An 18,568-nucleotide genomic window follows, 5' to 3' on the forward strand; every position below is an offset into this window, starting at 1 on the left:
CGATTGATTTATCATACCCTACCACATGACAGAGTGCTTGTAATAGTATGCATGTGACCGCATGAATGCAACTTACTGTGATACTTAATTTCTCTTGTTTTTGCAGCCTTTTTCATATTGCTTTACCTTCCCTAAAGACTGGAAATTATTTCTGCCCTTTGTTGGGAGATGGATAGAGGGGTTTATGTGCCTACAGCTGGCTGGGACTCTCTGCCTTCCATGTGTTCATTATTTCTTCTCACTTCAATATCTCTTCTTATTTAGATACTCCACATGGAGAAATGGGGTGAAGAAAATATTCTCCTTTTCACTAACAGCTGCCTATTTTATCTCCATGCGTGGTTGCTAAAATCCAAGAAGCCTGTTTTAGAGGTTATGTCTCCCACGTTACTGTCCAACTGATGTGGCTCTTTATGATATCTATTTATAATACCTGATTCTTTATGCTGAAGTGGCAACTGTGATAATGGGTAACATTATCATTATAAAAAAGTTCAGCTGCAAAATCTGAGACTGGCCCACGGTTTGAATTTTGTGACGGGGAGTTAATGATGTACAGCTGTTGAGTGGAAAAATCTCAATGGAAATGGACACTTCCAGAAGATTAGGGCATTTAAAAACCAAACCAAACCCACTAACCCTAACTGGAACGTCTTAAGGAAGGAAAGTGTGTGGGTAGGAGAAGGGAACGAAGCTCTGCTTTAAGGTGACTGCACTTCAAACCCAGATCCTCTAAAAGCAAAGATAACGAAACACCCAAAGACAACCGACTGCTGCGTTTTCATTTTGAACATATGCTTTGCAATATTCTGAAGAGACACACTGGCAGCTGATGAATCTGAGAGGTAAATGTCTGATATAGTCTAAGCAGATTCAGAAAATGTCAGTACATAAATGTACACAACTCCTGCTCTGAGTTTTCTAGGAAGAACAAGCAGTGACATTACAGTGAAGTATATGCAAGAGTTACCTGTCTGGCTGAAAGACTGTTATATCCATTTGAATAAGCTACAGTAAATGCTTGTTTCTATTTTTAATGTCTATTTTATAACAGTAACAGCACATCAGGCAGTGCATTTCCAAGACTTGCCCAAAAGATTTGGCACTTCATGTGATAGAAATCACCTGATGGCTGGTATTCTGGGCATGCAACTGCACAGAAAGTACACTGCTTTGGGTGTCCAGTGGCATCATTATTTCTAGCAACATTTTAAGAGCACAAAATCCTGGATATCTGTTAGAACAGAAAATTCACCAAGGAATGAGTCACTCCTCTGTGCAGCAAACTGCCAGCTGTGAAGAGTGGCACTGGCAATTACAAGATGAGGAGAGGAAAATGAGAACAATGTGTGCTGCCTCAAGAAGCTAAAATGTCCCGGAGGTTAGTAAGCTTCCACAGAGAGAAATCCAGAGCATGTGTGTGGAAGGGGGTTGAAGACTCTCTGCTAGAAGTCCGCATTCTTTTTGAGTTTTTCAGAATTGTCAAGGAGCAGAGAAGCTGACAGTCAGCATGAGGATATTTAAGAGGACTGCGACGAAGAAGCCCTGTGAGAGATAGTAATGAGTGAATTTTTGGGGACAACACACTGTCTCTTTCAAGTGACAAAAAGGCAATGGTTAAGGGAAAAAAGGTCTAATTTTAAAGTGCCCTGCTGTGGTTCACTGTTAGAGGATAAAGACAGAACACGTGGAAAAGTTCCATTACTCAAGTGAAACGTGTGGCAAGTTCTTTCTTCTTGGCACAGGGTAATTGCACATAACAGGGGAATTTCGGGGGTTGGATTTAGAAAAACATTCAGAAAAGTCTAGCAGTGAAAGAATACTTCACGTTTCCTCCTACTTCAGCATCTTGGGCTTCATTTCCTCCTTCATCTGTGGGTCAATCTGGACTTTCCTCAAATCCTGGGCATTCAGGATCCATTCATGCACTTCTTGGAAGAGCTCCTTCCCCACAGCTTCCTCCACCTGGCTGTGCCATGTCACCAATTTGGGCCAGCCCTCAAAGATGTTGCAACCAGCACCTACGGGCTGCAAAGAGAGAAAGACACCGCAGCCAAACGTTAGTGAAAAGGAGAGGAAATCATTTCAATGAACTGTGCACAGCAAAATCCTGCCCTGGATTAACAAACAACTGCCAAATGTGGGAAGACAATTGGCTGACTAGTGTCAGTGTCATCCTCAATCTGCTCTAGCACCTAAATGGCTGAGCCTGACTTGAAGGGTGGTACATTCTCATCGCAATTCACGTGATGCTTATTGCAAGACCTCAGCTGCTAGAGGTTAAGTCAGGAGATAATGAGCTGATTTCTCCAGCAGCATAGCACGATTGAAGCTAATGAAGTTACACCAGCAGAGAGTTTGGCTTAATAGCTGTAACAGTTCTCACATGCACTAAGGCATGGTCAATGAGAGAACACGAAATCATCATTTAAGATCAAAATTGCAGCATCAGCAGTTTTTCTTGCCCTCTCAAAAGTTTATCTGCAGGGTGACCCGCTCTTTGGAGGGAGGCAGTGCTGCCCCATAAAGCATCTGGAGGAGAAGGTGTGGGGAGAGGTGGAAGGTGCTGTAACACAGTACTCCAGGCAAGTGACAGATCCATATGGGAGCCACTTCCTTTTAAATGCTGTATTTTGTGAAGTCCCTGATTGGTATTTTGCAGACTGAGAGGAGGGAAATGACTAGGGGAGGAAGCCTGCCTGCCTTCCCCCCCCCCTTGGGGTGGGCTCTTCATTTTAATCTAAACCTCAGTTCCCCATTGCTCCTCATTTACTCTTCATAGGATTTGAATTCTTCACAAGAAGAACAGAAAACTGTAATGAGGAGGGAATGACGTGAAGGAAAACATGGGGGGGGGGACAGAGCAACACTGGATCAGACTGTTTTGTAGCATCTGCCATCTTTGTGATGTTGCTGAATCCTGCTTCCCTTCTCAGTCGTGTGGTGCTGCATCAAACCCTCCTTCCCATCTCCAAGGAAACTGTACCAGCACCACATGCTGGTCTTCAGGCAGTATAGACAACATCAGTTTTTCATGATGCTGAAAATTCACTAACACTCCTACACTCACCTGCATGAACTCTCTGATAGCCACCAGGTCTGCCAGAGAAATCTCACTGCCCACAATGAAGGGCTTGTCCTGCAGGAACTTCTCTATGAACTTTTTTAGGGAATTATTCAGCTCATCCAAAGCCTCCTGCAGCTTCTCTCAAGGTATTGGCTTTCCTGTGAAGAGGGGAATCACCACCTGCATGGGGAGGAGGGAATAGGATTAGCTTCCATACACATGCAATGGAATTTAGTCATCACAAAATGGGGAACTGCATAGATGGCTCCATGTATTTACAGGAGAGCTAATCCGGTACTGAGCTGTATGAATCCTCTATTTCTCTGTACCTCTAAGTATCAGCAATCAGAATGAGACTTAATGGGATCCTCGAAGCAGCTGGACGTTGTCCTGTTGCATTCTGAGAACAATCTGTGGATCTCAGATATCCTTACATCAAATGCTGGCAGCGTATGCATCAGGTTTCATAGTCCACGTCTCACACGGTCTTTTGCTCCTACTTAGTAGTCGAAGTAACCTTTTAATTTAAGTGGAGTGCTAGGATCCCTACAAGTTTGGTTTCATCAATTTAAATATATCTGTTACCCTGTAAGAGGAGACATACCAAATCTCCCAAAGACTCTTGGCCTTGCTACATGATCTTGCTGTTCTCCATCAGACCAGTAGAGGGAGAAAAGAGCCAGGTGCATGTAGTTTACCACATGGCATCATCATTATAATTTGTATGATCATAGCACTATGTAAGTGATTTGTATGTATATGTATATTGTATACATACATATTAAATACAAAGTGGATTTCTGTATGTTCACCAATTGGCTGGTTATGGTCACAAGACATACGCTTATTGGACAACCACCCCCAAAATGCAGTTATTTAACCTCACACAGGCACTTAAAAATGTGGGAGCACTTAAAAAAAAAGAAAGAAAGAAAGAAAGACGTTAAATGCCCCCTCATGACTCTGTCTGGAACTCAGGAGTGCTGATAATACTCAAACTAACTACAATTGACCAGATCGGGGAGTGGTACTTGGCAGCCTGGATTAAGTAGGGAAACTTGCCCCATGACTTGCTCCAAAGGCTAAACTAGCATGCCAGACATACAGTAGTCTGGTGGCACTGGGAAAATAAATGATGGGTAAAGCAAGCAGTCTTGTAGATTTCCCTAGTGGAAATATACCTCCTCCCTTTGTCTTTGTTCCGTACACCTACGGATGGCAAAACGAGCACTATATTGGAAAGAAAGGGCGAACCCTTTGTACAAAGGCCATTTAAACATAGCCCTTTTATAACACTGGCAAGTGCTAGTATTCAGGACTTTTGATATTTAGCCCACTTACCTTAACCCACAACATTTTGGAAGCATTCGCCCGGACAGTAGTGTGTTGCCAGGGCCTGTATTCATCTACCCGGGCCCGTTTCTGTAGGTCGGACGGGTACCAGTGATAGGTGTGTTGTACTTCTCTGGCTCAGGGACAGAAGAATCACAGTGCTGTCCAGATAAAAGGGGAAACAGTAGGCCTGTGAGCTAAGGAGAGAACAGTTGCATCCTCCTCCTCTTCTCCTTACATCGCTTCCATTTAGAAAGCGTGGTAATGTTAGGGGTCAGAGAACAGCGCAGGAGCCGGAAGATCAGCACTGCTTGTTCTGCTGATAACCCACAGCACCCTTTACACATTATGAACCACAGACCAATGATATTTTATAAAACTATCATCATGAAGTATAATGTAGTGTTTTCTGCATTTCCTTTTCCCTCTCAGCTGTTTTAGGGCCTGATCCAATATCCCACTGAAGTCAATGGGAAACCTTCCATTGACTTCAACAGACATTAGACCAGGCTTTTATTTTGTCAGCTTTTGTTGCTATGAAAAGTACATTGCACACGTTCCTTACAAAGACATGGCTCTGAGAATGCATTCTCTCAAAAATACACCACTTGTTCCTCGCCCCACAAATATAAACAAACGTAGAACTTGCAGATTGCATCCTGGCAAAGAAGATAAGACATGTAAATCAAAGCTCTCTCAGAACCAGACTGATTCTAATGGGGGCTTTCAGGGAACCCTTCTCCTTGGCTTCTTGAAACACTGCTTTCCCATTTCGCTCTCTGTTCACTTGGGGTCTTGAGCAGAGGCGCCATCTTTCTAAGTTGCTGGGGGGTGCTCGACCCCCGTTCCACCCTAGGCCCCACCCCCATCCACCCCTTCTGCCAAGCCCCCACCCCTGCTCTGCCTCTTCCCAACCCCACTCTGCCCCATACCACCACCGAGCACACTCCACCCTTGCTCCTCCCCCTCCCCCTCCACACCTCCTGCACGCTGCTGAACAGCTGATCCACAGCGGGAGGCACTGGGAGGGAGGGGGAGGAGCTGATTGGTGGGGCTGCCGGTGGGTTCTGAGCACCCACTATTTTTTTTCCGTGGAGTCGGAGCCTATGGTCTTGAGCCCCCTATGTTTGTGTGAATATTAGAATATTAGAAAGGTGCTAAGATGCCTTCAGATGGGTCACAGTCTGAGTGAAAAAAGGAAGGCCTAGTGCCACACTGTCCCCCGCACTTACAACTTTTTTCTCAATACAATCCATAGTGTGTTTCACTGAGACATAGATTGGCACTAACTCTCCCACGCCTTAGTGAGATTCCAATCTGGGGCCCCAGGAGAACATTCAGCCAGACTGCTTTTCTCAGTGCATCTGGCAATCTGAAACCAGCCAGGACGCCTTATTACCGGCATGTCCTAGCACACTGAAAGACCAAACACCATCCCATGATCCTCATAGCGGCGGACTGCAGCAGACAACCATGCAGCTCAGAAGTGTTATGGTGGTAAATACTGTGACAAGGATGTGAGGTTTCTACCTCTGCATTCTAACCTCTCTCCTAAGGTCAAGCTTCCATCCTTCAGTATAGGCACTTTCTTCAGGGAGTTTGTGTTGCTAAATTCTTGAATGTTGAGCCCTAAAAGAGTTATAATTAATAAAAAAAACAATCAGAGACTAGTGGTGGAGAAACCAATAGAAGCTGAAGCTGAGCTGTCAGCATAGCCCATTTGGAACCTGTTAATGGGGATTAGTCAAACCAGTGGCAATATTTTGCTATTGCCACTGCCAAACACTTAGAGGCACCTTGTTCTAAATAAGTCAGTGGGCTTTTTCAAGAGGTGTATTTTTCAAATTAAAGAAGGAACATAAACTAAAAAGCCAAAATATCCAGCCAGGGTCTTTGCAGTCTGACAGTTATGCCAAGCCTTTCAGTGCATTGCAACAGGGATTCGGTCATTTGACTCCTGTTAATGCTAGCGGTAGGTGAAACACACTGAAAAAAGTTACCTGCAAATGGCCATTCTGAAATGGGAAGAGCATTTCCTCCAATCTTGGGGGAGGGAAAGAAGGAGGAGATTTCAATAAAGGCAACTGAATGTTTTTATGACATATTTGCCAAAAGTAAGAAAGAAGGGAAATGAGGGGACAGACTAGTCCTCAATGGAGCAGATGTGCACACAGTGTTAAACTGCCTTCTGCAAGGGATTTTCACATCACACAGGTTAAAACCCATGTCTAACTTTATAGAATGAATTAATAACAATGAGTTGTCCTAGGATGAAGTAAGGGAGAAATTTCTACTTTCAATTTGCTTTTCCAGAGGTGGCATCAGGGTGGATAAAGAACCACCATGACAGGTCAGGCCAGCCTAGAAAGCAAGGGATGTAAAACTTTGCTCTCCTTTATTAGACCCTTCACCTCTGTTTTTAAAAGCATCTCAAAAAGAAAAAAGCTATCAACAGCCACAAGTGCATGTAAATTCACACAGGGTTGATTACTCAGCAGACTACCCAGCGGGTCATTGTTGCACATACAATCACATGTTTGCGGTCCAAGACTGGAATAGATTGCACAACAATACTCTCTACAAAAAGTGAAAAGGCAGCCTGGTGGCTTATTGCCATAGTAAATATTTAAAAAGTCAGGTCAGCTACTGAGATTGGAGTTTTGCTTTCCCAAATCAATAAAGATGACTCTGGCAGACTGGCATTGATGGACAGCATAATCCAGAGTTTCATGTTGTCTCAAAGAGTGACCAGCAATAGAATTTCATTAGTTCATAACAAAATGTTAGGACTAGGACAGTTTGTTGAAGAGTGATGTTATTCTGAAAAATGACTCTATGAATGAATAAAATTAATTATGCTCGAAGGTCCCAATCTTTACTGAATCTCAGTAACTCCTGAACAAATTTGCTAAATTTACAAGAAAAATATAGTGTTTTCTACCTGCCAGCCCAGCACATTCATAGAAACATAGAATCATAGATGATTAGGGTTGGAAGAGACCTCAGGAGGTCATATAGTCCAACCCTCTGCTCAAAGCAGGACCAACCCCAACTAAATCATTAATAAACATCAATTAATCATCAATAAACATAATGTTCACCAATTTATGCCCCCAATTATACCAGTGCAATCCCAATGAAGGCTAGTGTATCACTAAGGAAATCATTTGACCTAAAGATCTTAATTGCTGAGAATAAAGATGAGAGGAAATAACCCATCTTAACTCTCAAATGCCAGGGTGAGTTTGCTGATAAAACAAATCTTGTTCATTTCAACAGAAGATATGATCTGGAGTCACTGAGTCATAGTAAATATGGATGCATGTAATGGCATTACGAGGGACTTTTCAGAGTAGGCCAGCACTTTAATTACATTTGTAAAAGGCTCTTCTTGCTTTCTTGGAGGGGATCAGGGAAGTGTCCCTACTACTGGACAGCAGGAGCACACTGGATATAAAGGGACACCTTGAACTTGCCCACAGAGAAGTGTTGGTGTCACTAGGCATAGCTACCAGGGAACTCGGGAGAGTGGAAGGCCAAAAGAGCCGATGAAGCTCTTCTGCTCTGGGCCTACCTGAGCCACAGTGACTCCATCTTGTGAACTCTCACCTACTTCTGTGCTAACTGCTTACATGTTGAAGCAGAAATGTAAGGGTCAGCTTTTCTAGCAGGCAGCTGCTGTAAACAGGCCTTGCAAGGTCAAGAGATAAGCAGGCGAAGGGAAAGTTTCTAACATGCACACTGTGTACCTGCTGTAACTGCTAGAGAAGGGAGGGGAGGGAGGGGTAAGAGGGAGTAACAGACAAAGGCTTACACAGAAACAGCTTGGAATATAAAAGGGAAAATTTTATTTGTATTTGCTGCACTTGATTTGAGACATGCTGGTCTCCTAGTGCCATTTCAGAGCTCTGAAATAAACTAAGCTTTCTCCCCTCGGTGTCTTTATTGGTGCCAAGCACACCGGGCGACAGACCCCTGTTTGCCATCTCGAGGCCTTTTTAGGCAGGCAACAGTTTTGGCGCCCAACGTGGGGCTCGAGGCTGAAATTTAGCCTTGCCCGGATCCCTCCTGGCGGCCGACGGCTTACAGCGACAACCGACGCCCAGCGCGCACCGGTGACTTCATCGGGGGCCTCGGCGGAGATGTGGTTTGCTCGACCCCGGAGGCACAACGGTGCAACGCACTTAGACAGTGGAGAAGCAGCTGCGGACGACGGTGGGGAACCGGTCCCGTGGATAGGGCGACGGTGCAGAACCGGACCCTTGGATAAGGTAGGAACAGTCCAGTGGGGACTTATCTGTTGTGACCTGGGGACGCCCAGTGTCTGCCTGTTTTGACCTGGGGACGCCCAGAGTCTCCCTATGGGGCAGGAACGGAGTACAGCCGGCAGGGTACAGTGTACACCCTTAGAATGCATTCTGGTGAACTGGAAAGTGTTTGGATCTGACCAGTTGATTAAAAGTAAATTGAAAAGGTTCTGTACAGTTGATTGGCTTCAGTATCAGCTGGAGTGCCGAGAAAGATGGCCACCGGAAGGATCACTCAATTACAACATGATCCTTCAGTTGCTTTTGTTTTGTCAGAGAACAGGTAAAGGGAATGAACATCTCTATGCGTATACGTTTATGGTGTTAAGAGATAGGACTGATATTTTGCATAAGTGCCATTTGACTCCGACAGGCTCGGTAGTAACGGCTGCTAAACCCCAGAACCCTCCCACAGTTGTAATGGCAGAATCGGTGTCCCCTTCGGATCCTCCACCCCCACAGGCTCCAGAGAGTACCCCCACCCCTCGGTGGGATTGTATCCATTGATTACTGAGAGTGTGGTAGCCCGTCCAGGAACACAGGATCGTGCAGCCCAGATTGTGTCAGTGTATTCTCATGTTGTTTTTAACCCAGTCCATCTAGCTGCTTTCAGGCAGAGGCAGGAGAGTTCTGGATGAATCCAAGCAGGTTTATTTCAATCTTTGAAGGGTGTCTGGCTAGCCATAAGCCTGACTGGGATGATTGCAATATACTTATGAGAACCTTGTTGTCTGAAGTGGAGCGGAATCAGGTTATAGCCAAGGCTAGGGATGAAGATGGGGAAGGCATTTAAAGTTTGAAAAGGAAAGCTATTGGATACCAGAGGTTGTACAGAGTGGAATCCTCAGAAGTGAGTGTGCTTGTCCTGGTTTGTTGCTTCAAGGCTCTGTACAGAAGTTATGTTACTGGAAAGGATGTATAATGGTAATGTGTATGTGTTAATGGTTGGAGAAAAGATGTATGAGTGAAAAGTGGAAGATTCCTTTGGAAGTTAGAAGAAGCCGAGAAAGGGAGAAGGAAAGAGCACAGAATGAGTAAACTGAGAGGAAAATACAGCTAGCAGGCTTTGTCCAAGGACATTGTTCACAGCCAAGACTTGGCTGACAACCAAGAGAAAGGGGGGCCTGAATGTGCCCAAGCAACTATGAGATCTGCAAAATACTGCAAGGCATAAGGAAGACAACAGAAGGGTTAAGAAGCAGTTTTGTTGGACAGTATTGGCCCAGGGATTAAAATTCCCCCACTCTGTTCGGACAGGCTCTGGCCAGAGACTTGGAGGAGTGGGATAATGAGGACAAAGCCCTCCTTCTGCAATAGGTAGATGATTTGCTAATTGCTGCTGTGGGTCTGATCCCTTGTCTCAGAGCTACTGTGAGTCTCTTGAATTTTATTGGACTCCGAGGATACAGGGTAGTGGACTGTGGGCTAAACCTCTGTATGCATGTGTTAAGGGAGTGGATCATGACCCCTTTCACTGGTCCCCAGAAGCGGACAGGACATTTCAGTTACTAGGTGCCTGGAAGCGTCCTGTGGCATACTTTTCTAAACAACTGGATCAAGTTTCAAAGGGATGGCCAGCCTGTTTGTGTGTGTGGGGGAGATGATAGGGTTCATTCTCCAGAAGGGAAGAGGGAAGGGAGTGAGAGGCAAACGGTGCTCGGCCTCTCCCCTCCGTCCCCACCTTTGAGCAGCTCCATGGGCTTGAAGTCAAAAGGGGATTTTGTTCTTCTTGGTGAACATGTAGATGCATCAGCAGGGCTGGGAGAACAAATCCAGGTACAGCTCCAGCCCCATCCTGCCCAGCCGGGAGTGGGAAGGGGGCCGGGGCAGCGGTGGCGGGGATTCCAGTTACAGCTGCTGGCCACATGGCAAACCAACAAGAAACATCGCTCCGCACTGCGGATTGTCCGAAGGAGTTAACTGAACGGGGGTTGGGGGGAGACCAATCCGATGAGACCAAAGGGAAGACGAGGGGCTCAAGTCTGTCGTCACTACCCCTCGCCTCCTCACTTGGACACACTCAGAATAACCCACGTGCAATGGAGGGCATTTAAAACTGCCCAGTGTTTGGGGTAAGAAGGGGTGAGGGAGATAGGTGGGTTGCCTGGGGAAGAAAAGGGTGGAGCTGGTCCTGGCGGGGGGAGGGGGAGAGACGGAGGGGCGGGGACACTCATGAGCAAACCAATGCTGACAGGACCAGCCTGCTGTTTCCCTTGGATTCTGCTTGGTCTTGGAAGGAACAGAAAAACTTGTATTTGTGTCAGTGTTTCTAGTTCCTCCTGCCACATAGGGGAATGCGGGGGAGTAGGGTGACCAGACAGCAAGTGTGAAAAATAGGGACGGGGGTGAGGGTAATAGACATCTATATAAGAAAAAGCCCCAAATATCGGGACTGTCCCTATAAAATTGGGACATCTGGTCACCCTAAGGGGGAAGCCTCTTTGGACCTGAACACAATGCTCTGCTGGGACACACAGCAGCGTTCCTGCTCCCCCCCCCGCCCCCGCAGGCTGGAATACAATGCACTCCAGCCTCCTAAAGAGCTCTTTCCTTGTGGATATTTTGGCTGTTATGGCTCCAATCATTCTTCTCTAAGTGGCGTCCTCCTTCTGTTTTTCTATTAACCTGCTAGAGCTCAAACTGTGGGTTGGGACCCCAAAGTGGTCACGACCCCCTTTGAATGGGGTCGTCATGGCTGGCAGTGGCTTAGGCTTTGTTTACATTACCAAGTTTTGTCGACTACACTTATATCAACACCCAAAAGTCGACTTAATAAAAATCGGAAAAGCTTGTTCACACTAGCCCCCTCTAGTGACAGATTGTCCACATTGGGGACCCCATCATTGACAGTGTGAACAATGCATTGTGGGTATGTATCCTACAGTGCAGGGCGACACCTTCTGTCGCTAGGTGTTGTGGAAAGGCGGAGCGGATCACGGCGCATCTTGGAACCGGGCTAAATGTCCCGTCATGCATTGCTTTGTGTCCCAGCCCTCCATTGGCTTCCGACTTTCTTTCGTGCCATTTTTTCAATGGCCATTCTTTGCTGTGCACCCTGGTATCTATAGTGAGAAGAGATGGATTCCGCACTTCTCTTCTATGCTCTTTGAAGTGTCATGAGGACATCGCACCTGGCAGTGCAGTTAATCGTGAAATTAATGACAGAGGAAGACTCGCAGGCACCCGACATTCTGCATGATATGGATAGCAGCAACTTTACATGCTTTTGGCATTCACAAAGCAGCTGCATAGGGTAGACTGTCGCTTTTGCACTAGGCAAACCAGCACTGAATGGTGGGATTGCATTGTCATGCAGGTGTGGGATGAAGAGCAGTGGCTACAGAACTTTCGGATGTGTAAAGCCACCTTCTTGGAACTGTGTGCTGAGCTGGCCCCAGACCTGCGGCGCAAGGACACCAGAATGAGAGCTGCCCTCTGGTAGAGAAGTGTGTGGCTATCACTGTCTGGAAGCTGGCGACTACAGACTGCTACCGGTCAGTCGCAAATCAATTTGGAGTGGGGAAGTCAACCGTTGGGGCTGCATTAGTGCAAGTGTGCAAGGCAATAAATCTCATCCTGCTACGAAGGACCGTGACTTTGGGAAATGTGCGTGAAATAGTGGAGGGCTTTGCAGAGATGGGTTTCCCTAACTATGGAGGGGCAATAGATGGCACACATATTCCAGTTTTAGCACCAGACCACCTTGCAACAGGGTACATCAATAGGAAGGGGCACTTCTCCATGGTGTTGCAGGCACTTGTAGATCACCATGGGAGTTTCACAGACATCAACATGGGGTGGTCTGGAAAGGTGCATGATGCACGCATCTTCAGGAACACTGGCCGTACAGAAATCTGAAAGCAAGGACTTTCTTTCCAGACCACAAGATTACAGTGGGGGATGTGGAAATGCCCATAGTGATCCTGGGAGACCAGATTTACCCCTTACAGCCCTGGCTCATGAAACCTTACACGGGACACCTGGACAGCAGTAAGGAGTGTTTCAACAACAGGCTGAATAGGTGCCGGATGACAGTTGAATGTGCCTTTGGCATATTAAAGGCACGCTGGCATTGCCTTTTTGACAGGTTAGACCTTAATGAGGAGAATGTTCCCATGGTCATAGCTGCGTGCTGCTCTTTGCATAATCTCTGTGAATCTAAGGGTGAAATGTTTGCTTGGGTGGAGTGCTGAAGTAGAGCGTTTGGCTGCTGAGTTTGAGCAGCCAGATACCAGGGCTGTCAGAGGAACCCAGAGGGCAGCAATAGAAATCAGGGAGGCTTTGAGGAAGCACTCTGACAATGAGCAGTAGTAATGTATATCTTTCTTAGAGTTGCTTCCATGGTGCATTCCATTTTTTCCCCCTAGGGGGCTATGTTGACATTTGGGGCCACATATCCCAGTAAGAAAATGATTAAAATGCCTGTACATGTACTCGTAGTGATTGCAATGTGAATTTGTAGAAAACAAAATAAAGATGTTTTACCATTATAAAACTTTGCCTTTATTGATCAAGAAAAAGCACAGTGACACTCACCAAAACACAGATGCTTGCTGGGAAAGGAGGGACTGGGAAAGGGCAGACCCTCACAACTGTGTGTAGGTCCAGTTATCATTGTGAAAGTTATGCAAGGGGGTGGAGTGAAGGAGAACCTGAGGAGTCCCAGAAAGTGAAAAAAATGTGTGGGCGGAGTGGAGCGGGGCTGGTAAATAATTGTGCATGTGCTGCAGTGGAGGTTGAGCCTGGACGTGCTCACTCTGCAGCATTATTAAAGATGTGAGCATTTCTGCTTGCTCCTCCATTACTTTATCATCCACGCAGTTGCGTCCCTAGCAAACGCTTAGTTCTCTTTTCTGTCCTGCCTTTTGACTTCCCAGAACTCCTTTCATTCCCTTTTCTCTGTAGTGGAGCACTGCAGTACCTCCCAGAACACGTCTTCTTTGCTGCGTCTTGGGCTCTTTCTTATCTGGCGGAGACGGTCGGCAAGGGTGTATGGGGTGTTCCTGAAGGCCACATCTGGTGAAGCATAGGGGACAATGCACAGAAGTGGGATTGTTAAATTCAAGCACAGCATTGAAACATTTCACTTATATGCACCTTTTGCAGCATACTAATCACTTTCTCACTGACCTTGCCAGGCACAAATCTCTGCAAGCACCCAAAACGGTGAGCATTGGCTGGGTTGGTGGGGGGGGAGAAAAGGGGGCTGCACCTGGACAGAAGGACATACAGTCTTTGCAGGGGTTGCGGTGCAACTTTACAGGGAACTAATTCTAAAATTATCCCACACTTTTCCACAGGCAGGGATCATTCTAGCAGACATCTCACTGCTGAGAGTAAGCAGGGAAGGTAGGGTATATATACTGCAGGCTTGCAGCTTCCGCCCTGCTCCATATGCAGCTCACCTATGTGCCACTTTGGTCCCTGCACAAGTGATTGACGAATGGCGCGGGACAGTGTCCTACAATGGGGGAAGGAACAAAGCTGCACTGCCACGCAACCTGCGGCAGGGGATTACTGAGTACCCCAGGAAACTTTCCTGGAGATCTCTCTGGAGGATTCCCATGAGATCTTGGTGTGCATCAACACCCTGTTCCACCATACCGATCAGCTACAAAGGGAAATGTCCAGCTCACAGAAACACAGACAGCTTCCCACATTTCTATTCCGTGAACCCACCTCTGCACTACACAAGCCACAGCCACTTACCAGGTGTCTCATCTCCTGCTTCTCTCTCGCTGGAGAGCAACTGCTGAGACTGGCTAGGCACCTCAGGAGTGGAGAAAAGTTCCTGGCTGCCTGACCCACTGGGCGATCCTGCCGGGAGCTCCACATCCTCGTCTAACTCCACTTCTTCATCAATAACTTCACCCTCTGGGTTAGGTCCTCTTTCCACCGCCTCCGTTCCCTCTGAAGTATCCATGGGGCTCTTGGCAGTGGAGATGGGGTCACCACTGAGGGTACCGTCCAGCTCCTTATACAAAGGGCATGTCTTAGGTGCATCACCGGAGTGAAGTTTTGCTTCCCTCGCCTTATGGTACGCCTGCCTCAGCTCCTTTATCTTCAGTCTGCACTGCAGCATGTCCCAATCACAGCCCTTTTCGCACAAGCCTCAAGAAATGTGCCCATAGGTATCCCAAATTCCATGGGTCCAGCGCAGCTGGGACTGCAAGCCTCCTCTTCCCATATACTGATCAGATCCAACAGCTCCATGGTGACCCAGACGGGAGAGCGTTTGGTGCGATAGACAGCCATAGTCACCTGGGAAGACGCGATGAGATCCCCCCATGCCAAACCAGCAAGCAGGAAATGGAATTTAAAATTCCTGGGGCTTGCAAGGGGGAGGGGCAGATGGTTGTTTACCTGGCTGCAGGACAGCTGAGTTCAAACTGCTGACCAGAGCGGTCAGGATGGGCATTGTGGGACACTTCCTGGAGGCCAAATAAAGTGATTAAAGCAGGCGTGGTGTCTACACTGGCTCTTTGTTGATAATAAAGGAAAGGGAAAAGAAAAAAGTCTCTCATGGGGTGGAAGTATTTTGTCACCGAAACTGGGCATTTTTCCTGACAAAAGTCGCATCGCAGTGCATACGCACTCACTGTTTTGTCGCCAAAAGGCATTTTTTAAGGTATAATCATATTTTTAATTATATACTTTCCCCTTTACACCCAAAAGAGTGAGTGGCAGATTGTCAGTGCCTCAGGTCACAACCCACGCTTCCAGATAGTTTATAATAGGTTATTATTTTCTAATAAACAAATGAAGCCAATCAATAACTCTTCGACACCACCTACTATAAAGAACTGAAAGAAGACCCCACACCACAACTTACCCAGGAATTTAAGTATATCATCAAATCCTTCCCCAAACAACTCCAAGAGAAACTCTACAAACTCATCCCCCAAGAACCCACCCCAGAGACCTTCTACGTGCTTCCAAAGACACACAAACAAGGGAACCCAGGAAGACCCATTATATCTGGTCACAGCACTCTCACTGAAGGAATATTGGGACTCATAGAAACGGTCCTCAAAGCACTCACCACATAAAGGGCCAGCTTCCTCCAGAACACAACCTACTTCCTCCACAAACTCTGCAACATTAACAACCTCCCTCAGAACACCATCCTTGCCACCATGGATGTTACATCACTGTACACCAACTTTCCTCACAATGATGGTATAGCTGCCTGCTTCAAATATTTACATGATAATGGACAATCCTCAGATATGCGCCCTCAACACATTGCTGAACTCATCCATTTCATGCTCGCTCATAACAATTTTACATTAAAATAACTAACATTTTGTCCAAACCATCAAAACATCCATGGGTACTAAGACAGCTTCCCAATATGCCAGCCTCTTCATGGGCCATCTTGAAGAAGAATTTCTGGACAAATGCACCATGAAAGCAATGATATATCTGAGATACATCAATGATATTTTCATCCTCCCTCATAGATTTCCACTACAACTTCAACAACCACCACACATCCATTAAACTCTCTCTGGACCAATCCCACACCAGTATCAACTTCCTGGATACCACGATCAGCTTCAACAATGAAACCCTACAGACAACTATAAACGAGAAACCCCTTGATCACCACACCTACCTTCATAGAGCCACTAACCACCCCAAACACACCAAGAAATCTGTTATCTACAGACAGGCACTCAGATATCACAGAATATGCTCTGAGGAGAAAGTCTGAAATATACACCTTAACACATTCAAAACTGCCTTCACCAAACAAGGATGCTCCACCAAAGAAATAGATTCCCTCATGGAACAGGCCACCCAAATACTCTGAGAGAAACTGCTTCAATACAGAAATAAAACCTTCTCTGACCATAAATGCCTAGTTGTCATCTACCATCCCACACTGGAACCCATACGGAATATAATCAAACAGCTACAACCCATACTTGATGGGGACCCCATCCTGAAAGAAATCTTTCCCGAACCCCTCTTCTGGCCTTCAAACAACCCTCCCAACCTCTCCAAGCTCCTCATCAGAAGCAAGCTCCCCACAGACCAGGACACACCAACTCAAAGTGGCACCAGACCCTGCCAGAGCAAAGATGTAAAATCTGCAGAAATATTTCCACTACTACAATGATCAACACCCCCAAACAACACACCTTTCAAAATCCATGGGTCCTATGCATGCCTATCACAACATGTGGTGTACCACATCCAGTGAACTAAATGCTATAAAAACAACTATGTGGGTGAAACCAGACAATCACTGTGCTTTTGAATGAACTCACATAGGAAAATGATAAAAGACAAAAATGCCACATCAGCTGTGGGTGAACACTTTTCACAATTCGATCACTCTATATCTGACCTATCAGTCCTCATCCTCAAAGAGAACTTGCACAGCACTTTCAACAGCTGAGCCTGGAAGCTTAAATTCATAACTTTACTAGACACTAAAAGTCATGGTCTTAATAAAGACACTGGATTTATGGCTTATTACAACAATCTGTAACCCACTAAACCTGCTTTTTGTCTTATGATTACAGGGGTATTAACAGGCCACATCACTTTGAATGGTCCCTTGAAAATATGCTAACTACTTAAGCTAAACCATCTGTTCCACCTTGTATTTAACTGTGACACTCTGAGTACCTTTCCCAGACTTGAGGAAGAGTTCTGTGTAGCTTGAAAGCTTGTCTCTCTTACCAACAGAAGTTGGTGCAATAAAAGATATATCTCAGCCACCTTGTCTCTCTAATAAACTAAAGGCAGTTTCTTTTCCTTTGGAGCAGACCATTAACAAGTGTGTGGGTGTGTACGTACACAGCAAAAAAGACAAGCAGAGAAGAAACACATGGTCTCATCTGGTAAATTCATCCGCAAAGCCTTCATCCTTCAGAGAACCAATGATGGCTCTTATTCTCTGAATGGAAGAACTTAGGAATGCCTGGATGTGCAAAGGTCTCTCAAAATCAAAACAGAACCATCCTGGCCACTATGGACGTAGAAGCCCTCTACACCAACATTCCACACAAAGTTGGACTACAAGCTGTCAGGAACAGTATCCCCGATAATGTCACGGCACACCTGGTGGCTGAACTTTGTGACTTTGTCCTCACCCACAACTATTTCACATTTGGGGACAATGTATACCTTCAAGTCAGTGGCACTGCTATGGGTACCCACATGGCCCCACAGTATGCCAACACTTTTATGGCTGACTTAGAACAACGCTTCCTCAGCTCTTGTCCCCTAATGTCCCTACTCTACTTGCGCTACATTGATGACATCTTCATCATCTGGACCCATGGAAAAGAAGCCCTTGAGGAATTCCACCATGATTTCAACAATTTCCATCTCACCATCAACCTCAGCCTGGACCAGTCCACACAAGAGATCCATTTCCTGGATACTACAGTGTTAATAAGCGATGGTCACATAAACACCACCCTATACCGGAAACCTACTGACTGCTATACTTACCTACATGCCTCCAGCTTTCATCCAGACCACATCACACGATCCATTGCCTACAGCCAAGCTCTAAGATACAACCACATTTGCTCCAATCCCTCAGACAGAGATAAACACCTACAGGATCTCTATCAAGTGTTCTTAAAACTACAATAGCCACCTGCTGAAGTGAAGAAACAGACTGACAGAGCCAGAAGAGTACCCAGAAGTCACCTACTACAGGACAGGCCCAACAAAGAAAGTAACAGAACACCACTAGCCATCACCTTCAGCCCCCAACTAAAACCTCTCCCAGCACATCATCAAAGATCTACAACCTATCCTGAAGGACGATACCTCACTCTCACAGATCTTGGGAGACAGGCCAGTTCTCCCTTTCAGACAGCCCCCCAACCTGAAG

At 46.1% G+C, this 18,568-nt stretch overlaps 1 protein-coding gene and 1 long non-coding RNA gene across 2 annotated transcripts in view; one reads left to right on the forward strand and one right to left on the reverse strand.

Moving 5' to 3' along the window:
• Positions 1 to 639: 639 nt before the first annotated feature.
• On the reverse strand, positions 640 to 7,618 carry LOC101945076 (glutathione S-transferase theta-1-like). Its single transcript, XM_065568511.1, has 7 exons — positions 7,523 to 7,618; positions 6,400 to 6,442; positions 5,944 to 6,028; positions 4,374 to 4,532; positions 3,954 to 3,978; positions 3,071 to 3,202; positions 640 to 2,028 (listed from the first exon to the last, which is right to left on the reverse strand). The coding sequence occupies exons 1-7, from the start codon at positions 7,616 to 7,618 to the stop codon at positions 1,837 to 1,839; spliced, it is 732 nt and encodes a 243-aa protein (XP_065424583.1). The 3' UTR covers positions 640 to 1,836.
• Positions 7,619 to 8,200: 582 nt separating this feature from the next.
• LOC135975752 (uncharacterized) overlaps positions 8,201 to 18,568 on the forward strand; it is a 29,393-nt gene continuing 19,025 nt past the window's right edge. The window contains exon 1 of the long non-coding RNA XR_010592772.1: positions 8,201 to 8,670. This is a non-coding gene — a long non-coding RNA (uncharacterized LOC135975752). The remainder of the gene's footprint in view (positions 8,671 to 18,568) is intronic.

Source organism: Chrysemys picta, chromosome 15 (genome assembly GCF_011386835.1).
Source record: "Chrysemys picta bellii isolate R12L10 chromosome 15, ASM1138683v2, whole genome shotgun sequence".
NCBI classification, from domain to species: Eukaryota; Metazoa; Chordata; order Testudines; family Emydidae; genus Chrysemys; species Chrysemys picta.